General features: G+C 45.8%; 1 protein-coding gene across 2 annotated transcripts; it reads right to left on the bottom strand.

Moving 5' to 3' along the window:
- Window positions 1-985: 985 nt before the first annotated feature.
- Window positions 986-21,131, bottom strand: SYCE2 (synaptonemal complex central element protein 2). Of its 2 annotated transcripts, none has more exons than XM_068272187.1 (4): window positions 21,043-21,131; window positions 16,993-17,098; window positions 11,559-11,766; window positions 986-2,773 (listed from the first exon to the last, which is right to left on the bottom strand). In XM_068272187.1, the coding sequence occupies exons 2-4, from the start codon at window positions 17,082-17,084 to the stop codon at window positions 2,579-2,581; spliced, it is 495 nt and encodes a 164-aa protein (XP_068128288.1). In that variant the 5' UTR covers window positions 17,085-17,098; window positions 21,043-21,131; the 3' UTR covers window positions 986-2,578. The 2 variants fall into 2 exon arrangements, with proteins under 2 accessions (XP_068128288.1, XP_068128289.1); XM_068272188.1 differs by having other exon boundaries at window positions 21,026-21,106.
- Between the last annotated feature and the right edge of the window lie 2,630 nt (window positions 21,132-23,761).

Below are 23,761 nucleotides of genomic sequence, written 5' to 3'. Positions count from 1 at the left end.
TAACGTCCATCCGCAGCGGTTTCCCGTTGGGTGAATTAGAACTACCGCCGCTGATCAGCGCCGCAACTTCCTGACGTCACGCCGCAGGTCATAACGCATGCACAAAATCGGTTTGTGCTTGCCTTCTGTCATGTGCATGCGTTCCGTCATGTGAAAGAACCCTTACAACCCTCATAGTGATTATTGCGCCACTGGGGAGTCGCTGCTGCACTCTTGAAGACTTATTATTTTCCCTTCTCTAGCGCCTCCCCCACATTACTACATACCTGAAATCTGCAGCACAAATCTGATGACACATTGATAGGAATTCTGCTACCACTTGCCTTTTACAGCCATTGGCGCACTGCTCCTGCCCACCACCCTCTGTGTTCCAATAAGATAAGAAGACAAGAACAGCCTTCCCAGATCTATTAATGCATCTCCTATTTTTAGCTAAGATAAATCGGGAAAGGCTGTCATTTTTACGTTTTGGGGGATTTTTTTTTGTTTGATTCAATGTTTTTATCTAACTCTGCATCTAATCTGTTAAAAACATATATTCTTTATGGAAGGCTTAATTAAGACCCGCCACAACTTTTTAAGTAGTCCATTGTGTAGGAGCTTACTGGTTATTATAGTTCTAGCTAGCACTGGGCTGATAAATGGCACACAGGTTAAGGTCCGTACACACGCCGGACTGGAGGCAATGACGGGTCCGTCGTCACCTCCCGCTGGGTGGGCGTTCCAACGACAGTCCGGCGTGTGTACGCACTGTCGGCGGACTGATACGGCTGTTTCCGAGTGATCCGCCGGGCGGATCGCTCAGAAGCAGCCGTATCAGTACGCCGACAGTGCGTACACACGCCGGACTGTCGTTGAAACGCCCACCCACCGGGAGGTGACGACGGACCCGTCATTGCCTCCAGTCCAGCGTGTGTACGGACCTTTAGCAGAGAAATCCTTTATGATGTTATCATTTTGGAATCTGGAATAAAATGCATTCTAGTTTTGAAGAAACGTGTTTGTGTTTATTTAACAGTTTGCTGATAACTGCAAACAGCTTTACCAACGTAAATGAACCAAGTGTGTTTATGTCATTCACACGGTATGCCGCCATATTCTTAGTGAAACGTCACAGAAGGAAATTGATGTTTGTTTATAGAACATATATAAAATAATTCAACAAGACAAATCTATAAAAGGATTCATACTTAGTAGCCAAAATGCAAAGTGTTCCACCCCTTAGCAACCAAACAGCAGCTCCAATGCATTTTTGCTTAGTTTTGATTGGAGTGAGCAGATTGAAAGTGTTACCTTGGAACTGTCAGTTAAAGTGAACCCTATAAGTCCACTGACTAAACAATGCAGGGCTGCCATTGGGGATGGTGGGAAACAGGAAGTAATCCTGTAGTGGGCTCAAGGAGAGGAACCTCAAATTTGACTTGGCTCTGAAGATTAATGTGTATGGGATCCTGTTCAACCAAGTAACATGTTCATTCTAAGAAATGGAGGGAAGGCAAAAGGCCAACAGCAACTAACCTGTACATGTGGCCATGGCAACAGTGTTGCTTTGCTGAACTTCTATGCAGCCTGTCACCACTAAGCCTGGTACACACATCCAGTTTTGATTGACCAATGACTGGCCAATGTTACTACTTCCAAGTAGTATGAGAGCTTACCTGCACAGTCTGTTCATAGAATTCAAAATCGGTTGGCCCTCATACTATGTAGAGGTGATAAAATTGGTCAGTGATTGGCCAATCAAAATTGCATGTGTGTATGCACTCTTAACCAGCACGGACAATTTAACATTTTTTGGATTCAATGTTAATGTCCCTGAGATTTTTCTGCAGATTTACTGTCTGATCGATTTCCATTCACTTCTAGCAGAAACGGATTAAAAAAAACGATCGGACATGTCGGAAATTATGTATCGGACCATCGATCTGTCAAAAAAACTCAGTGTATTCCCAGCATAACTGCTGCCGGTGGTAGGAGTTATAGAGTTAGTGCTGAACTAATGAGCACTAGTTACATGCTTCAAATCCAGCAGGTAGGAGAAGCCGTATTTTTGTCTTGGCTTAACTAATTTTGTTTCAGGCAGCTGTACTGATACTGTAACATGTATGCCCGTCTAAAAGTGCCCTTTGATGAAACAAATCTTGATTGTACAATCTTACTAAATGTATGTAGAAGAAGGGTAAGCTGTGTAAATAAACTTCGAATGAATACTTTAGGACCTCCCTTATAGGACATAGATGTGGTAAGATTGTACAATCAAGATTGTATCATTAATGGGCGACTGAATGTGCATAGATACATCCAAACTTTGATTGGACAATTTTATCACCTTCATATACTGTAGTATGAAAGGTAAACTCAATATGTTCATAATGTTCAAAATCTGCTGGCCCTTATACTACATGAAGGTGGTATAATTGACCAATCAAAGTTGGATGTGTGTAGGCACCCTAGGCTTGCTGGTAATTGCAAACATAACTGAAACACCCTTTTGCTGGGTATTAACATCACTACTGTATGAAACTTCCTTGAAAGGCTCTGGATTTATATCAGTGTGGTGACTGGTTCCTCTGGGCAATCACATGTCTGGTTGCAGTCCCAGGTCATTGTAGACAGTGGTTATGGTGTGGCAGACTTGTTTGAGAGACTCCTGAAGATGACTGATGTCCTCTATGACTTCCGTCAGCTCCTTTAGCTTGGCCTGCAGCACATTGTTGTTCTTCTCATACTGCTGGTACATTCTGTCTTCCAAAATCTGAGTCATTTCCGCCACCTGGCACACAAACAAAACCAAATCCCATCATTTAAAGAGAATCTGTATTGTTAAAATCGCACAAAAGTAAACATACCAGTGCGTTAGGGGACATCTCCTATTACCTTCTGTCACAATTTCGCCACTCCTCGCCGCATTAAAAGTGGTTAAAAACAGTTTTAAAAAGTTTGTTTATAAACAAACAAAATGGCCCCCAAAACAGGAAGTAGGTTGATGTACAGTATGTCCACACATAGAAAATACATCCATACACAATCAGGCTGTATACAGCCTTCCTTTTGAATCTCAAGAGATCATTTGTGTGTTTCTTTCCCCTGCATCTCTCATGCACTGAAATTTCAGGCTGCTCTTTTCTTCCTGCAAACAGCTTTGCTCTTGTCTAATTCCTCAGTATGTGAAAGCCCAGCCAGCTCAGAGGACGATTTATCCAGCTTGTAAAAGAGAAGAGAGAAGCTGCCCTAATCTAAATAATACACAGGCAGTGTGCATAGAGGGGCCTGGAGGGGGGAGTGCATAGCAGAACCACAACACTGAAGAACTTGGCAGCCTTCCAGACACAGGCCGACAAGTCTGACAAGGGAAAGATACATTGATTTATTACAGAGACTGTGATGGCAGAAAGTGCTGCAGTAAGCCAGAACACATTAGAATAGCTTTTGGAACTTGTAGGATGATAAAAAACAGGATGCAATTTTTGTTACGGAGTCTCTTAAACCCTCCTATACCATACGTGTAAACTGGCACCCCCTTAGCTTTGCTGTATACCTCAAAACTTACTGACATTAATTAGGTGATAAATATGAACAGCATCATTCAGAGCTCATTCACACCAGTGCACTTCTGTCTGCTTTTTTTTTCAGCAACTCGTTCATGTCATACGCATTTGGAAGCGCGTATGATGTACTGAAACGCAGGAACGGCAGAAGGGCATAGACAGCCATTCTACCGTTCACATCTACTGCGCAGAGCTGATCCCATCACTGTCAATGGGTGGGTTCAGAAGCGCAGAGGGCAGCGGCGCAGATGGCGTGCAATCATATGCGGTGCGTCCGGATCGCACAGCCATCTTCACTAGGTAGATGTGAATGTAGCCTAACATTGATATGCTAAAAAAAAGCAGACAGAAGCGCACAAAGTGTGAATGAGGCCTCAGCCCTGGCGTAGCTTGTACTTTGACTTTTCTAACGGATGGATCACACTTGCATGTACGGGCATGAACAGAATGAAATATAAATGATTTATTAAATGAATACTATCAATACCCAAGTGTTCTAAAATGACAATGTGCAAATAATGTCTAAGTAGCTGTGTAAACATTTTTCTGCTTTTCATGTTAAATATCAGAGGCAAAAGCTTTAATTTGAGTGTAGGATTTAGCTATATTGGAACAAATCAATTGCAGAAGGGGAGTCTGCTTCAATGCACAGTCAGAGTTGCATATCAGACTACAGAGTATTTTTCTCTGAAAGCAAAAACAATATGAAAAGCTGTGCCAATTACAAATGTTCATAACAAGTTTCCTCTGCTCTTTTCAGACACTTCAGTCAGAAACACAGGACACAGAAGCTGCAGCTGTTGGGAGCTTTCACTCTCTCACACGCAGTTACACACAAGGTTAACTGATGAAGTGTGAGGGAAATTCCCCCTCCCCTCATGGTTCATTCTGCCCTCAGTCAGTAAAGTTTGAAAGTATTTTGATAACAGTAAACAGAGGTTGCCAGTGAAATGTATATACCAGTACTTAGCAACACTTCCCAAACAATTCATATCTCAATTGAAAACAATATGTATATCAATAGTGTTCCTTTAACCACTTGAGGACCCACCCTTTACCCCCCCTTAAGGACCAGCGCTGTTTGTTTGGATCTGTGCTGGGTGGGCTCTGCAGCCCCCAGCACAGATCCGTGGCCACACAGAGCGATCAGATCGCCCCCCTTTTTTCCCCCCTATGGGGATGATGTGCAGGGGGGGTCTGATCGCTCCTACTTGCAGGCATTTTGCGGGGGGGGCACCTCAAAGCCCCCCCCGCGGCGACATTCTCCCCCCTCCCTCTCCTACCTGCTCCCCCGGGAGATCTGGGCTGCACAGGACGCTATCCGTCCTGTGCAGCCAGTGACAGGCTGTCTTCTGTCACATGGCGGCGATCCCCGGCCGCTGATTGGCCGGGGATCGCCGATCTGCTTTACGGCGCTGCTGCGCAGCAGCGCCGTACAAATGTAAACAAAGCGGATTATTTCCGCTTGTGTTTACATTTAGCTTGCGAGCCGCCATCGGCGGCCCGCAGGCTATTCACGGAGCCCCCCGCCGTGATTTGACAGGAAGCAGCCGCTCGCACGAGGTCCTGCAGCTGCCACTTTGCCGACGCACGGTATAAGCGTGCGGTCGGCAAGTGGTTAAACACTAAACACAATTATAATCACTTAAAATACACAAACTACATTCCCCAACAAAATATGTGTGGGTACAATATAATATCAGGTGTCTCACCTCCAAAAATGCAAAAAGTGCCTATTAGATGGACAATATTTTGCCCCTCCCTTATGCATACATGGATATATTTAAATCTGATGTATTTTCTGTGCCTGTTTTTTGTTTTATATCATGTGCACGCTGCCCCTTTTTGGGTGCCCCCGGCATTGCTTCATTGTTTGGCTAACATTATCATTAATTAATTTAACCCCCTGCCTTATTTTTGAGATTATTTACAGCATTATTGCGGATTTTCAAACGCCTTTCATAGGTTTTTACCCTCTTGCAGCCACCGTAGTTATTTCCTAATGTTATCACGCGGTGGAGCGCAAAAGTGTCCCACCGTGTACTTCTTTACTTCCCATAGTGACGCAAATTTTCCCTGGATGGTAATAGATTCATAACAATTAATCTTCCGGCACTATTGGCAACTGTTGAGCGTGACTTCCGTGCGTTCCGTCCGCCGCAATAGGCTAAGCCAATGACTACTTTCATTGGCCGGACACCTGGCGCTGGCATATTTACACAATTTCTACCCACATTACCTTGCTCCTGACGAAGTGGTCACGCTGACCACGCCATGCATGGATCGCTTTGTGTGCCTCCCTCCTCCCTACACATTTGGCTGCTGCTGATCCACTACAGAGGACCCTGTTCGGGGATGGTGTATGTATACTACTCCATTTGGTTTTGCTTGATTCTCACCATTTATTTGATTGTCCATTGCACCTTATTGTAATAGCAACATACCAGTGTTCTCCCCAGGCTCTTTTAGCCGGAAACAGTAAATTCGGGCGCCTGAGGCTAGTGGACAAATCGGGCGCCGCCATTCACTCCTATAATAAATATCGTTTAATGGGCGCCCGATAGGAAAAAAGGGCGCCGGTGAAAAATAACGTTTTAAAAGCGGCGCCCGGAGACTTAATGTTTTATTACTGCTTCTCATGATTACACATTATTTAATGATTTATACATTTTTAAATATTATTTTTAAACGAAAAACAGTACTTTTTTTTTTTTTTACATTATTTTTAAACGAAAAAACCAACAGGGGGGTCTTAGGTTTAGGCACCAACAGGGGGGTCTTAGGTTTAGGCACCAACAGGGGGGGTCTTAGGTTTAGGCACCAACAGGGGGTCTTAGGTTTAGGCACCAAAAGGGGGGTCTTAGGTTTAGGCACCAACAGGGGGGTCTTAGGTTTAGGCACCAACAGGGGGGTCTTAGGTTTAGGCACCAACAGGGGGGTCTTAGGTTTAGGCACCAACAGGGGGGTCTTAGGTTTAGGCACCAACAGGGGGGTCTTAGGTTTAGGCACCAACTCTTAGGTTTAGGCACCAACAGGGGGGGTCTTAGGTTTAGGCACCAACAGGGGGGTCTTAGGTTTAGGCACCAACAGGGGGGTCTTAGGTTTAGGCACCAACAGGGGGGTCTTAGGTTTAGGCACTAACAGGGGGGTCTAGGGGTTAGGGGTAGGTACAGGGAGGGTTACTTAGGCACCAACAGGGGGGGTCTTAGGTTTAGGCATCAACAGGGGGGTCTAGGGGTTAGGGGTAGGTACAGGGAGGGTTACTTAGTAATTTTTTTTTTTAACGTTATTATACGTTTCAGTATTTAAACGAAAGATTAACGTTTTTACAATTGCCAATTTAATGCACATTATTTAATGATTTATAACTTTAAAAAAAACATTAATTTTAAACGAAATACAGTATAATACATTTTTAAACGTTATCCATGCTTATCGTTAAAAACCCGGCGCCCTTTTTACCCAGCACCCCTTTTTAACGTACGCCTTTTAGCCGGCTGCTCCACCCGGCTAGTTTTGGTGACCACCCGGCTGTCATCGGCTCACCTCCTCCTATGCTGTAAGCAGAGTTGCTCACAGAAGCACCGACCCTGCATTCTCTCATATTGCCCCACCTGGCTACTTTTTCATGCCACCCGGCTACTATTTCATGCCGCCCGGCTGGAAAAAAATTCTGGGGAGAACACTGCAACATACATTGTCTATATACACTCATGATTTTATATCTGAGCATATTTATTGGGTTCACTTTTTCCATGCTATTACAACACTTTGCATGTGTTTAAGGCTCTTATTTATCTACCCTACCAGTGGCGCCAATTGCGCTTACATGGATCCGGGTCGGTCTACCATGCTGGGTTCTAGTGTGAACCCAGATAGTTACTACTGAGCAGCATATAGGGTCACTTTTTGCATTTTTGGAGGTGAAGCACCTGATATTATATTGTACCCACACATATTGTGGCTGTGGAATGTTGTTTGTGTATTTTAAGTGATTTTAATTGTGTTTGGTGTTTAAAGTGGATCCGAGATAAACTTTTACTTATTGCATAATTGTGTTCCTTTCATATAGTTTATAGCGCATTCCTGGGTTGCACGCCACTTTGGCCTCGATTCATAAAGCATTCCCGCATGCGGAAATGCTGAATACAGCTCACTTTACCGACCACATAGCAAAATCTGTATTCATAAAGGCTTTTTCCGCATGAAAAGCCGACATTCGCGAGCAGAGCGATAAATCACCTCCTTGCGCGGTGATTATCTTAACAAAAGTAACAAGTAGTCAATTCATAAAGGTTAGAGGAAGCGGTATGCGGACGGGGATTACCGCTACCTCTGATGTGGCGAGAAGCGTGCGGAATACATTGCAGTGAATGGGACAGACCTCCCAAGCAGCTGCAGAGAGAACACCGCACGGAGGGACTCGGCCAGCTTCTCCTGTTTCCGCATGTCTCCCGACAGCCTAACGATAGCCTACAGCGGAATATCTCCGCACTCCTATCACAACTAGAAACATTTTTATGAATTACCACCCTGAAGGCTGAAATACCGACAGCGGTGTTTCCCCGCTCGACTTTACCTTACCGACAGCACTTTTATGAATCGAGGCCTTTGTATTAGGGAGTGCGGACTTATGCATATATTTTGTCACTTGCATGTATTTCCCCGCACAGGATTCCCCACAAGTGTTTTGCCGCATAATTGTGCGATTTGCAGAGAGTTTTGACTAGCTTTATTTTTTTCTTTAAGAGCAGTTTTTTTTTTAATTGAAAACCAGATGCGTTGTGGGGAAAATTAGTGCAGGTTGTATCTTTTTTTTTTTTTTTTGTTCTTAACGCCATGGAGAATCACATAAGCCTTCGGAGAAACCACAGCAGCACCATAGACCATCATTATATTATTATTATTGATTTATAAAGCGCCAACATTTCACTGCCGCTGTACAAAGTAAGAAACAAACATGGGGTACATAATACAGACTATGGTGTACACAAATATACAAGATACATATGCGACATGCCTTTTATGCGACAAAACACTGGATTTGCTCAAGTGTGTCTCCTGCCTAATAGCACGAGGAGGTTTTTCCTATCGTTGTCCTTGCTAAATCACAACAATTACATGTGGTTGGCACAAGTTCCAAAGAAAATAGGGGCTGTGGAGCCCATCCCCCCCCACCCTGAACACTCACAGAGCCTCCAGCAATGTATTGTAACCTCCCTGTAGCTCTTAGCAGCTTCCGGCATCCTCCATGCATAGAAGTCGGCAGACTCGCATCACAGGACACGCCGGGAGCCGTGCATGGAGGATCCCGGAAGCTGCTAGGAGCTACAGGAAGGCTACAAGATGTTGCTGGAGGCTCTGTGAGTATTTTAATGCCTGCAAACACCCCCGAAAACCCCCAAAACAAAGTCCCGTTATCCCTCAGGCATGCCAGTTAGCTGACACTTCCGGTTGCTTGAGTTCCGGATAATGGGAACTTTGCTGCAGCTAAGACTTTATTTTTATTTATTTATTTTTCTACAATAGCTTATGGTACAAACTCTCTTTGCCATAGGCTGCAAATCAACGTAGCGGATGTGCTATAGCTATACCACATTTGGACTGCTTCAGCTACCCGCACACTCCCGGGGGATTAAACACTTAAGGTGGCCACACACGATACAATAAAATTATCTGATTTTATGGCAATTCGACAAAAACTATTGGATTTTTCAAAAAATGTAAAGCTTTTTTTTTTTTTTTTAAATATTTTATCCGAGCAAGAAATCTGTTCGGATTTCCCATTTATATTTCATAAAAGTCTATCGGCAGTGCTGGATTTTTCATGAGAATTAAATGGTGTGTGGTAAATTGTCAATTTCCTTATATATGTTACGGCCAGAACCCGAAGTTTGGCCAGAACTAGAAGTGGCCGGCCACTTCGGGTTCTGGCTGGCCAATGTGCGAACTGGCCGCTGCGCTGCGGCCAATGTGAGAAATGCAACAATTCCTGTAAGGTTAATGTTATGTTGTGGCCGCAGCGCAGCGGGCAAATGTATCACATCTTTAGTTTATTCAATGAAATTAAGCCGGCGACAATGTGCGAACTGCCTTTTTTATCTGCCTCTCTCTCCTCCCCCCGCCTCTCTCTCCTCCTCCCTCCCCCCCCCCCCCGCCTCTCTCGCTCTCCTATGGGCAGCCGGGCGGGGACACGCGTGTCCCTCCGGAGTCGTTCGTCGCGGCAGGGAATCCTGCCGTTCTTGCAGAGCGGGTGCTAGCAGAAGCAATGTCTGCAGCCTCCCCGCTCTGCTCTCCTGTCGCGACGAACGACTCTCCTGGACACGCGTGTCCCCGCCGGCTGCCCATAAGAGAAGGAGAGAGAGAGGCGGGGGGAGGAGAGAGAGGCGGGGGGGAGGAGAGAGGCAGAGAAAAAGCCGGCGGCTTAATTTCATTGAATAAAGTAAGATGTGATACATTTGCCCGCTGCGCTGCGGCCACAACATAACATTAACCTTACAGGAATTGTTGCATTTGCTGCACACCATTTACCACACACCATTTAATTCTCATGAAAAATCCAGCACTGCCGATAGACTTTTATGAAATATAAATGGGAAATCCGAACAGATTTCTTGCTCGGATAAAATATTTAAAAAAAAAAAAAAAAAAAAAAGCTTTACATTTTTTGAAAAATCCAATAGTTTTTGTCGAATTGCCATAAAATCAGATAATTTTATTGTATCGTGTGTGGCCACCTTAAGTGTTTAATCCCCCGGGAGTGTGCGGGTAGCTGAAGCAGTCCAAATGTGGTATAGCTATAGCACATCCGCTACGTTGATTTGCAGCCTATGGCAAAGAGAGTTTGTACCATAAGCTATTGTAGAAAAATAAATAAAAATAAAGTCTTAGCTGCAGCAAAGTTCCCATTATCCATTATTTTATGGTGTGTGGGCGGAGCTGCTAAGGACAAACACAAGCTTCTGGCTGGGTGCACACACAGCAGAAACGTTAGCGTTGCGTAAAACACTGCAATTTATGCAGCAATGTTAGTGAATGGGACGCAGAAAAAAAAACGCAGAGACCTGCGATTTACAGTATGCGTTCCGAAAACGCTGGTTTTGTTGCATAATATGCAGGAACTCTGCCAAAAAATGAAAGTCAATGGGAACGCAATAGTATGCCTTTTTTTCATGCGTTTTTCTATACGTTCCCCCCCCCCCCCCCCCCCCCAAAAAAAAGCATATGCTTTTTGTATATGCGAACCGCAAACGCATTAACCACTTGATGACCACAGTGTTAAACCCCCCTAAAGACCAAGCTCTTTTTGGCTGAAATGGGCTGTGCAGGCTTTTCAGCACTGCTGTCACTTTTTTTTTCCTTAGCCTGTATCAGGCTCTCTCTCCCTCCCTTCCCTCCTCCCCTCCGTGCATTACACTGAACAGGACGGCGATCCGTCCTCTTCCGCCTCTCATAGGCATCAGCCTATGAGAGGATGGCAATCCCCGGCCAATCAGAGGCCAGGCATGGCCGATCTCGTACAGCGCTGCTGGAGACCGCAGCGCTGTACGCTTGTAAATAAAGGGGCTAGCAGGCTATTCACGGAACTCCACTCTGTGAATGGGCAGGGAACGATTGCTCATGCGCTTGGCCGTTCCCTGGGAAACTGCAGCTCCAGGACTTGACGCCAATTGGCGTTAGGCGGTCCTGGGGCTGCCGCCGCGGTCACACCCATTGGCGTGAGGCGGTCTTCAAGTAGTTAAAACGCATGCAAAATACATGAAAAATGCATTGCAAAAGCAGTAAAAACACTAATGAAAAGCACATAACATTAACATAAAACCCATATTCTTATAAAACAAACATGACAAAACATTCCTGAGATGCAAACCAAGTGAGGATTACTGCAAAAAGCTGATCATCTGCAAAAATCACATGTGTTTCCAGGATATTAAGATCCCAGGTCAGAATGAATCCTTATGTGCACGTGTCTGTTATGCTTACAATTGTGCAGTAAAGAGCATACTCTACCTTCATGTTTAGATTTGCCTTAAAGTTTTTCATCACTATTTGATCCTTGGCACGCTTTTCATTGATTTTATCGATCAGAGATTGGGCGCGATCTTGCAAAGCCTCCACAGTAGCATCTAAAGCTGCAAAGTAGCTGGGAGAATTCCCACAAGGTTTGCTGGCAGTAATGTTCAAAGCGTCCCCTCCAGATCCAGGGGGGCTGGAAGACCTGCACAACCAGAGCAAAAATCCATCAATCCACTTTTACTGATGCTGCCTTTGAGTAACCCTTTAAAGGACATCCGAGGTGAAAATAAACGAATGAGAAAAACAATTGTATCTATCCTGATCCTAAAAATGACTTTTTTTTTTTTTTTTAGCTATCCTACAGTTTTATTTTACATTTAAATCTAGTTTTGACTGCTTCATTGTCTCAGCACAATGACACATTCATTGAAGTATGCCAGAGCTCAAATCTATTAATTACCCTTTTTATCTCTCTCCTGCTCTCAGAAGCCATTTACTGACAGGAAAGTGTTTTATGGCTGTAATTACTTATCAGTGAGGGTTATGCTATAGTCTGACCTGGTCCCGACCCGGACATAAACTGTCACTTGCATACCTGATGTTTAACTCTTTCGGGCAGAGAAAGAAAAAAAGGAACACAGCATAGTTATTTGTGTGCTATGCTCTGAACATACCAATGTCTATCTCATCATGTCACATGTCACCTCTGTTCTCCTTTAACCACTTTACCCCCAGGGATGGAGATATCCGCACCTCCTGCGCTACCGCCGCTTTCTGTGCTCCCGCTCGCTCGTTCGCGCAATCCCGCCGCTCCTGCACGCCGCCGCCTGCTCGCACGGAGATCAATGAATGGGAAAAACCATTCCCATTCATTGATCTAAGCCCCCTCAATGATCAGCTGCAATCATTGTGATTTTCCCAGCCTCATTGTGCTTCCTGCAAGCGTACTTCCGGACGTTTGCAGGTCGCATGAACAAAAAATCACTGTGGCCATCTTGTGGCCAAATAGTAAAACTACACCCTAAAGCATTTTTCATATACACATACATTAGTTTTACACAATAAATTAACGCATTACCTCCCACACTCCCCATTTTTTTTTTTTTTGTAATTAAAAAAAAAAAATACAATAAAAAAAACCTAAATAGTTACCTTAGGGACTGAACTTTTTAAATATTTATGTCAAGAGGGTACAACACTGTTACTTTATAAACAATGGGCTTGTAATTAGGGATGGATGCAAAACTGAACTAAAGACACCTTTATTTCCAAATAAAATATTGGCGCCAAACATTGTGATAGGGACATAATTTAAACGGTTTTAGAACCGGGACAAATGGGCAAATACATTTCATGAGTTTTAATTACAGTAGCATGCATTATTTAAAAACTATAATGGCCGAAACTGAAACATAATGATTTTTTTCCCACATTTTTTCCTATTTTCCCATTAAAACACATTTAGAATAAAATAATTCTTGGCATAATGTCTCACCTAAAGAAAGCCTAATTGGTGGCGAAAAAAAAACAAGATATAGTTAATTTCATTGCGATAACGAATTATAAAGTTATAGACGAATGAATGAAAGGAGCGCTGAAAGGTAAAAATTGCTCTGGTGTTCAAGGGGTAAAACCCCTCAGTTGTGAAGTGGTTAATGTAGAACTGTCATTACATTTAAAGATCACCTGAAGCAAGACGTATAAGGAGGCTGCCATGTTTACTACCTTTATACAATACCATTTGCCCTGCGTCCTGCTGATCTTTCTGGTATCAGTTATTGTCTGAATCGCACACCTGAAAAAAGCCTGGGGCTGATACAGAGACATGTTATCTGCATGTTCAGGGTCGATGGCTAAAAGTAGAGGCAGAGGATCAGCAGGGCTTATCAAAATCTATAAAAAAAAAAATCCATAGAACTGCCACAGATAGTATTGCCCCAGAGCTGGCTAATGGCCACCCTAGGACTCCCCCTGCGCACTGGGCCAATTCACTCTTACCTTGAAGCTGCTGTTCCCATCCTCCTTTCATGCCGCTCGCCGCTGATCAGACCTCATAGCAGAGCGACCCGCTGCGCCACTGTGACAGGACAGCGGGTCGCCTATCAGTGTGCATACAGGAAGTAATTACTATATTGGCTACCTATACTGGGGCAACTATACCTGGCTACCTACCTACCTATGATGTGGGTGAAAATTTTTGGGTGCTGTGCGGGGGGGGGGGGGGGTCTAGAACCGGCCCTGTATATCAGTCCTAAGTTTTTTCTTGCTTTTTAGTCTGTTTTTAATCATTTTACACATTGTTGGGGGTGCCTCCCTCCCAGTACCCCACTTTTTTGTTTTCTTTTTTCTTTCTTTTTTTATCAGTTTACCTCATTAAAAAAAAGTCCAAAAATGTGTCCCGTTCATTTGAATGGTACTGTCCCCATCCTAACATTGGGTCCTATATTTAAAAGGCTGTCACCTTGGCTATATACAGTGTTTCCCTAAAAATAAGCCGTGGCCGGAAATTCAAGCTGGAAGCAGGAGATTTGGGCGCATGAGACAAGTGGACAAAAAGGGTGCCCCATTCACTCCCATTATAAATATCGTTTACCGGGCGCCAAACAGGGAAAAAAAGGCGCCGGAGATTATTAACGTTTTAACAAACGGTGCCCGGAGATTTTTAAGGATTTATAACTATGTTTGTGATGATTTAACTTTACAAAATGAGCCCGTGACGAATAACGTTTATAAAGATACTAAATCACATTTCTAAAACATTTCTAAAACATTATTATCCACCCAAAAAAATTAATTACATTTTTTTATTTACATTTTTTATTTATTAATGTCTGTAAAACATTATTATCCATTGGGGGTCTTAGGTTTAGGCACCAACAGGGGGGTCTTAGGTTTAGACACCAACTGGGGGGTCTTAGGTTTAGGCACCAACAGGGGGGTCTTAGGTTTAGGCACCAACAGGGGGGTCTTAGGTTTAGGCACCACCAGGGGGGTCTTAGGTTTAGGCACCAACAGGGGGGTCTTAGGTTTAGGCACCAACTGGGGGTCTTAGGTTTAGGCACCAACAGGGGGGTCTTAGGTTTAGGCACCAACAGGGGGGTCTAGGGGTTAGGGATAGGTACAGGGAGGGTTTTTAACAAACGTAAATATAAGTTTCAGTTTACAAATAGGGAAGATTAACGTTTTAAGAATTGCCGATCTCATACACATTATTTAGTGAATTATAAATTCTTAAAACACTATTTCTAAACGAAATTCTACACAATATTTCAATAAACGATAATACTGTTTATCGTTTACACCACGCGCCCTTTTTTCCCGACGCCCTTTTTTGATGTACGCATTCAAGCTAGCTCAAAATATGAGCCCTGCCCCGAAAATAAGCCCTAGTAGCAGTTAAAGAGGAAAACATATACAAGAGCGTACACAGGAGACATTATTAGGCAAGCGCTGTAATAATAGCGCAGGAGATTTGAGCGCAGCCGGCGCCACCATAGTCCGTAAAAGAAATTACGGCTATAGCACAGTCAGTAACTTCGGCGCCGTCAGAACACGGAGCTGAAGTTACTTTTAAAACACTGTAATAGCTGGAATGCCGAATTACGCAATTCCCCACTATCCACGTGGACCTAGAGAGGGAATAGAATCCTGTAACCTCACTGCTGTATGAAAACAAACTGCAACCACCTAGTGCACGATAAACCTCACAAACGGCCACCACTACACAGACAAATGATAGGTCTGGTGTCAGGTCTTCAGTGTCCACAGTTCAAACATTTATTAAATGATAAAACAATACAAGAACCCAAGCACTCACATTGCGGGTCCTTGCATACAGGATCCCAGTACATAAAAAAGCCTTAAAGTGTACGTGAGAGGAGAAGTGTCTCGGGTACCATACCTACCTGGTGCATCCTAAGCCCCCTTGAGGCTGCCCGAAAGCCTGGCTGAGTCGGGCTTTGTCACACACGTGCGGACCGGTACGCCTCAACGGCTGGGAGCGTCCTGCACTTGCGCAATAGTACTGCGCAGGCGCAGAACACTCACAGGGACTGGGAGCGCGCCTGGCTGCGCTGCACGATGAAGCGTGACACGGACAGGCTTTTGGGTACTATTACAGGTGACAGGAGCCACCCGGGGAGACAGCGAGGGACGAATGGCCTCAAGGGGGCTTAAAGTGTACCAGAGCCCACGCAAATCAAAGAATCGATACGCAGAACGCTGCGACTGAGACTGTTATTGGGGCTAATTATGGCTGAACGATGGACCGTGGGAGGACGGCGAGGGACTCGCATGCTTATGGAGGGCTGGAGGAAACCCCAGGTAAAGAGACTCAGAGACAAGTAATGAGGTGTTTTTACTTACCCGGGGCTTCCTCCAGCCCCATAAGCAAAGATGCGTCCCTCGTTGTCCTCCTGCGGTCTCTCGTTTAGCCGCAGTGAGCACCGGTAACGGGCTCAGTCAAAGCCAGTCTGGATCTTCTGCGCATTTGTGGACGTACTGCGCATGCACAGTAGACCCGGACTGACATCACTGAGCCTGTTCCCGGGGCTCACTGCGGCTGAACAAGAGACCGCAGGAGGTCGGCGAGGGACGCATCCGTGCTTATGGGGCTGGAGGAAGCCCCGGGTGAGTAAAAACACACCTGATTACTCGTCTCTGAGCCTCTTAAGTATCCATTTTTTTATTTTCGTGGGCTCTGGTTACCTTTAAGGAAGGCCCAGGTAAGCATGGGCATAGCAATCACCCCTGCGTCCCCGGCCATCGACGTGGGCCCGTGGGGGCCCCTTCTCTGTCCTCTCCTCAACTGCAAGAGCAGCCAAATAGCAAAAAACCTCCCCGCCACCTCCTCCTGCCATGCAGAATAGCGCTCCGTATCATTTTTTCCTGCTTGCAGATGTTGCTTCACAGCAGAACACTCTCTGCTGTCATTTGCCGACTCCCGGTCACATGATCCTCATGGGGTTCGGTACCAAGGGGGCCCCATGTTATAATTTTTGCAGGGGGGGGGGGGCCCTATTAAGTCTTGTTACGCCCCTGCAGGTAAGTATGGAACCAGCGCGAATCACAGATAAACTTGCCCACTTCTCCAAACCCTAGAGCTAGGTTGGTTCACAGTAAAAGTTCCATTGCATTCCCTGTAACAGCAAGTAGGCAATGCAGTGGAATGGGAAAGCAAAGCTGCACGTTGCGTTGCATACAGTGAAGCATACAGTCTATGAAAAGTATGCTTCACTGTACGTATTAAAGGTGGCATTATGCGGTAAAACGTCCTGCAAGCAGTGCATTGTGAAACCACCCTCCGTCAGACTGCACTAAAACGGGTGCACTGTGAACGGTGCGTTGCAATGCGACATTCTGATTTACAATGCACCGCAATAGCTCACTGTAAACCTGGCCTAAGTGCTTGATAATATAACACACTCACCGAGCTGAAGCTGGGGCGGACGATGGACCAGGTTTGGCATTACAGGTGTTTTCTGGCTCCTCTTGTAGGTTAATCACCTCTAAATCAGCCATTTATTAAAGTGTTACTAAAAAAAGACATATCACAAATTAACAACAGAAGTTAGACATATGTAAATGTGTAGATGATTATTTCGAATTATAATTCTTGTACCTAGCAATAGGAACAAATCTTTGGGCCCAAGGTAATATAGGCCTCAATTCATAAAGCATGTGGTAATGCTGAAAACAGCAGACTTTCCCGAGCACTTAGCAAAGTGTCAATTCATAAAGGCTGTTACTGCATGAAAAACTGAAATTACCGAGCAGTGAGGTAAATTACTGACTTGGCTGTAATTACCTCCAACATATGTCAGTAAATTGTCAGCAAATGTCAATTCATAAAGCCAAGCGGTAAATCAGACGATAATTACCGACATCTCTGGTGAGGTCTTAACAATGTGAAATCTCCTTCTGTGCAGGGAGCTGAAGTCTCTGTGAGTCTGTGCAGGGAGCCGAAGTCTCTGAGTCTGTGCAGGGAACCGGAGTCTCTGTGAGTCTGTGCAGGGAACCGGAGTCTCTGTGAGTCTGTGCAGGGAGCTAAAGTTTCTGTGAGTCTGTGCAGGGAGCCGAAGTCTCTGTGAGTCTGTGCAGGGAGCCGAAGTCTCTGAGAGTCTGTGCAGGGAGCCGAAGTCTCTGAGAGTCTGTGCAGGGAGCCGAAGTCTCTGTGAGTCTGTGCAGGGAGCCGAAGTCTCTGTGAGTCTGTGCAGGGAGCCGAAGTCTCTGTGAGTCTGTGCAGGGAGCTGAAGTCTCTGTGAGTCTGTGCAGGGAGCCGAAGTCTCTGTGAGTCTGTGCAGGGAGCCGAAGTCTCTGAGTAGTCTGTGCAGGGAGCCGAAGTCTCTGTGAGTCTGTGCAGGGAGCCGAAGTCTCTGTGAGTCTGTACAGGGAACCGTAATTACAGCTTGTTACAAAAGAGAGATATCGCCACGCTTCTGCTGTACCGCTCAATGGGCTGCGGTAATTTACCGAACTTCAAAGGGAGCTGTGAAAATCTTTATGAATTAGCACACAAAGGTCTAAAATACCGAATGCGGTATTTTCCCTCCCAGATTTTTTTTACCGCAAAGCCTTTTATGAATTGAGGCCAAAGTATAGTAAAAGCCTCCTCGGAAGTGATAGCAAGCAGCAATAGTCAACAACCCCGTGTGCATACTGATTGCACGCCTCTGTAATAATTTACATACGCCCTCGTTACTGACACAATATTCAAGTGTCAAACCTCTAAAAACCTTTTGCTCGCTAATGCCCTTGGTTCGGGGTATCTCATGTACTAGTCGAGGAATGCGCCCACCTCATTGCCGGGAAGAAGCAGCATCACCAGCCTCACAGAGAGCTCCACCTGTAGGAAGTCATCACTTGAACGCATAGGATGGGACGCAATGCACGCGTAGTTAGCAACAAAGGGAGGAAGAGTGGCGGAGGCACGGGGGACGCAGCAAAAGCTGCACTTCCGTGTCGGCCTCAACTCATGTGACGCGTTTCGTCACTAAACGTCACTGTTTGTCTACTCTATGGGTGAGACGGGCCTATTCGGAGGTTGATATCCCGTACCTGTTGTGCTTTGTTAAGGTAAGTACACTCATGGGAATAATGATCACTCTAGGTGATTGCTTACTTTCCAGTCTTTGTAAGGATGAGCTGCTCAGCTTGAGCTACATTAGAGGTTGTCTAAAGACCCGTACACACTGGCTGACTGATGTTACCCATCGGGACCCGACCCCTCCGGCACCATCGCTGGGCTGATGCAGTACAGACGGAGAGTCGCTGTACAGCTGACGTGTCTTTTGCTATGTGGGAGGCAGAGGGCCGACAGAAAGGCACGGACATGTGTTGTCACTTGGTGGGCAGGGGGAGCAGTGTGCACAAAGCAATTGGCCGTTGCTCGGCTGAGCTGATCCGCCGGGTGGATCGCTAGCCGAGCGGCAGTTGCTTGTCGGAGGCTGCTGTACGCACACAGGATTATCCGCTGAAGAGGTCGTTATTGGCCGCCTCAGATGACTTTAATTATGCGTGTGTAGGGGCCTTAAGGAGAAACCGTAACTTCATCCGAATCGGTAGCTGATACCCCCTTTCCAATGAGAAATCTATTCCATTTCTCAAACAGATCATCAGGGGGCTCTGTATGGCTGATATTGTGGTGAAACCCCTCCCTCATTGTGTTGTCAACACCTAGGTACTGACAACACTGTGGGAGACTTGTTGCATTATGGGAAATAACAGCTGTTTCCAATGGCCAAAAAAGGGAGAAGCATCTCCTTCCGCTGACATCACCTGCCTACAGTATAAAATGTCGCTATGTGATAAATTACAGAATGTAAATCAGGGAGAGGAAAGATTTTACAATGGGCAAACACTGACTAAATCATTTATACATAATTATTGTAAAGATTAAGCACTTTTTTCATTATGCTATTTTCACTGTAGTTCCTCTTTAAAGCTAATGAAACCCCGTTTTTTTTTAATTAAAAAGGCAGATACTCCCCTAAGGAGAGGGAAGGCTCGGTCCTAATGAGCCATCCCTCTCCTCTCCCGGTGCTGCGCTGGCTCCTCCGTTCGTATCCCCCGCCGAGGGGACTTCGGAAGTCTTTGTAGAGTAATTAGTCCATTAGGTCCCTTGGTAGGAGACCACTACTGTATATTATTTCTGCAATGACTAATCAAGCAACTTCTGCATTCCAAGGTAAGGGCCAGTTGACAAGTGGCTGCTGGTGATTGTTTCCTTCATTTATTGCTCAAGATCCACAGCTTCATAACCAGTGGCATAACTAGAGAAGAGCAGCCCCTGTGGTCGCAGCGGGGCCCAGAGCTGTGGGGGGCCCCCAACTACAAACCTTCCCTTCCTCTGATAAAGAGGTCCATCCTTCAGATCAGGGCTTTGTGGCTGCACTTGTTATGGTTGTGAATATCCTGATGGCCACACTTGTTTTATGACCCTTGTGGGATGGGCCCCTAGGCCGTGAGGGTCACCAAAGGGAGGCAAGGGAAGTGATGTGAATATGGGGGGGGGGGGGGGGGGGGAGGCAATCAAAGTTTCACTTGGGGGCATTAATCTTAGTTACGCCACTGTTCATAACTGAGATGAATGGGAGCGCTTATCTCACGGCGTTTGCTCAAGTGAAATGCCTGAGTTTTTCCGTATGCTACATATAGCTTCTGGAGTCGATGGGTCGATGGTCTACAGCAGGGGTCCCTAAACGTTTTGGGTCGAGGGCCGGGTCAACCTACTTCAGACTCCTGAGGGGCCGGAGTATACATAAAAAGATGTAGAAGTTTTTGCAGGCCAGTGAAGCATACCCAGGTGACAACCTGCAGTCCAATTGGACAGCAGTGTCACCTGATGTGGAATTTGATTGGAAACCAGCGAGTTACTGCTTCTGGCTTCCATGTGGATGGGTGGTGCCAGCACTGCTATTCTATATGCGGACCACCAGTATTTAAAGAGGTAGCTGAGTACATCTATAAGTAATACATATTGTGTGTGGGGGCCGGTAAAAAACCGCTCAGGTGGCCACATTCCCCCCGCAGGCCTTAGTTTGAGGACCACTGGTCTACAGTCTATTCCACCAGGACTCTAAACAAGACAAGAAAGGACTACAAACTATGTCAACCACTTTCCTGTGTGGTAGCAGATAAGCAATCTGTGTGAGCCCTCCCCACACAACTTCTCCTCACCAAAGTGTTTCTAGGGAGATCATGTAATTCTAGGGAGATCATGTGTTACAGCAAGACTGCTGTAATGTTAAATGCAAGTCTGCTGTCAGGCTTACATTGAAAATTGTCAAACCACATTGCAATGCCACGTCTATACAACCGATGTAGTATCCTTCTGCTAGTTTCCAAACTATTACGAAAAATACCACACAAACATGCCAGCAATTGTTATCAGCTGTAACGGTGTGTACATTAGAAATGTATCAGCTCTGTCTTCCACCATTATGACGCTAACTGCTACCTGCCTATGCTTATTGCTTACAACGCAGCCAGGCTCCTCTAAGCAGTGACTGCAATCCTCACACAGCGCTTCCCACACAAACCTCGGCGCGTGTGTTGCTAACGATATCATGCTTTCTAATTGGCTGGAGAGATGCTCCACTGAGATATCGACCAGCAGGGGGCGCTGCTACAACATCATACCTGTTCTAACCAGCTGCTGATGGAAGACACGAGGGGGCGTGTTTATTTGCTCATCATCTGTGTTTTAATTGGCTGGATGTTCTTATCAAGATATATAAGAGCAGGTAGACGGTATTTGTAGATTTCCTCTGTTTTCTTCATAGTTTATCTAATACCATCATAGCTCCCAACTGCCTCTCTTTTGGAGGGACAGTCCCGCTTTGGGAGCCCTGTCCCTCTGTCCCTCTTTCCTCCTCATTTGTCCCTCTTTCAGAACTTTGTCCCTCTTTCTATGTAAATATATCTATTTCTCTACTAAAAAAAATGTGTTTGATTGACTCTAAACTTTATTCCCATCCTTTAAATTGATATATTACTAATTTTAAAATGTTAATATGAAGGAAAATGCACCAGGATAGAAAGGACCAGTGTGGTTTGAATTATAAAACAGCATATTTTTCTTATTAAATCTTTATGGTATGTGTGACGGGGGCGTGATTAGGGATGTGGCTGGGGCGTGTCTTAATTGTCCCTCTTGCTCATCTCAAAAAATTGTGAGGTATGAATACCAGGTATGCACTACACCAGGGGTCCCAAACATTTTGGGTCGAGGGCCGGGTCAACATACTTAAGACAGCTGTGGGGCCGGAGTATACATAAAATGATGTCTTTGAGGGCCAGAAAGTGAAGCATACACAGGTGAAAACCTGAAGTCCAATTGGACAGCAGTGTCAGCTGATGTGGAATTTGATTGGAAACCACCGAATGACTGCTTTATGGCTTCCATGTGGATAGGTGGTGCCAGCACTGCTATTCTATTTGTGGACCACAAAGGGGGGGCGGTAAAAAAGCCTCAGGGGGCCACATTCGTCCCACGTTCGATCCAGTAAGCCCCATGTTAGTGGATCAGGGGGTAAGATAAATTGCTTGATGATTCCTTTAAAGGATAAAATCTGAAGCTGTAGTGGGTCGGGGGTAATAATTAAATACTCACTGCACCTCCCGTTCACCTCTGTCACCTGCCGGCCTTATCTGGTCAGTCCTGATCTCCTGGGCAACTTCAGCGACTCCAAACCTGGAAATACTGCGCAATGCATGCGCAGTATGTCCATTCTGCTCCCCTGTGGCCACGTCGAGTGATGTCACAGGACAGAAGCAGGGGCAAACGCAGGATTTTTAAGGGGGGGGTTCCTGAAAGATCCAGAAGCACGTATGTCCCCGAGTGCTTCCGAATACAGGTGGCTCCATACTGCCCATGCACAAAAGTGCGCTGGCGTATTACGGAGCTGCCTATCTTTGGAAGTACTCAAGGACACGAGTGTTTCTGAGGGCTTCTGGTAGCAGCAAATGTGAACGGGGCACAGCGCTGGAACAACTCCCCAAGAGAGGAACAGGAGATAGACTTAGTTTGGACAATTCAGTGGAATATGCTACATAGTGTCACATAGCGCAAGCGATACCCATATGATGCAGGGATATATGCATCTGCGGAAGATGGCGGCGCTATATAAATACTAAATAATAATATTTTGCCTCACCAGGATTGCACTTTTATTTAGCTTTCCTGTATGACAAGAACACACAGCCAGCTCTAGGGGAAGAGGGAAACAAAGGTGAATGAAGGAGGCTGGTGCACACCAAGAGTGCTTCTGAGCGTTTTTCAAATCAACAGTGATTTGAAAAGCGCTTGGCTAATGTTACCCTATGAGGGTGTTCCCACAGCAGCGTTGTGATTTTTTCAAAATCGCAGGTATACTGCATGTAGCATGTTTTTGAGCAATTCATTCAAAAATCACTCTAAAAATCACTTCACAAAATCACACTCACAAATTGCTAGCGATTGCTATTGTCATTTTGGCGTGCACTAGCCCAGAGAGAGGAGTGGAGAAATTGAGAATAGCCTGAGATGGAGCAGAGAACGTATCTGTATTGCAGTCCCACATCCAGTGGCGGCGCTACACTGGCGCTTGCCCAGGCTTCAGCCCCAGCTGGCAACTTGCTAGCCCCTCTTAAAGCCCCCCCCCCCCCCCCCCCCCCCGCTGGCCGTGGCCACCGCAAGTCTGTTAGCCAGCCGCGCTAATAAGGGATGCGGGAGCCTGCTTTATTCCTCCCTCCCTCCCTCCTCCCTTCCTCTGAATGCCCCCCCCCCCCGTAGGCAGTGTGTGCGGACGGAGCAGATCGGAGCGGTAGGTCCTCTTACAGCAATCCATGCTCACCGGCAACTAGTCTCCTGCTTCCTGTGACGTCATGGTAAACAGGAAGCAAGAGACTAGTTGCTGGTGAGCATGGATTGCGGTAAGAGGACCTACCGCACCGCTCTGCTCCGCACACACTGCCTACGGGGGGGGGGGGGGGGGGAACATTCACAGCAGGTGGGGGCATTCATAGGAAGGGAGGAGGGAGGGAGGAATAAAGCAGGCTCCCGAATCCCTTATTAGCGCGGCTGGCGCCTCGATCATTTTCTTCCTGTCTTCTCTCCCCAGGACAATCTCCTCACACACAGGGGCACCTTCCTCCCCACCCACAGGCATTCTCCCCCCTCCACTGACGACCCCCCTACCCACTGGCACCCTCTTCCC

Source organism: Hyperolius riggenbachi, chromosome 3, assembly GCF_040937935.1.
Source record: "Hyperolius riggenbachi isolate aHypRig1 chromosome 3, aHypRig1.pri, whole genome shotgun sequence".
NCBI lineage: Eukaryota > Metazoa > Chordata > Amphibia > Anura > Hyperoliidae > Hyperolius > Hyperolius riggenbachi.
Note: the sequence above shows the minus strand (reverse complement) of the source record. Positions and strands in the feature narration are given on the sequence as shown.

Excerpts from the sequence above, each read along its gene's own strand:
- SYCE2 (XM_068272187.1), bottom strand. The coding sequence starts at position 17,084 with ATGGCTGATTTAGAGGTGATTAACCTACAAGAGGAGCCAGAAAACACC. Across the intron at positions 11,767-16,992 it reads TCCGCCCCAGCTTCAGCTCG|GTCTTCCAGCCCCCCTGGAT; the intron begins GTGAGTGTGTTA and ends CTGGTTGTGCAG. Across the intron at positions 2,774-11,558 it reads AGGCAAATCTAAACATGAAG|GTGGCGGAAATGACTCAGAT; the intron begins GTAGAGTATGCT and ends TTTGTGTGCCAG.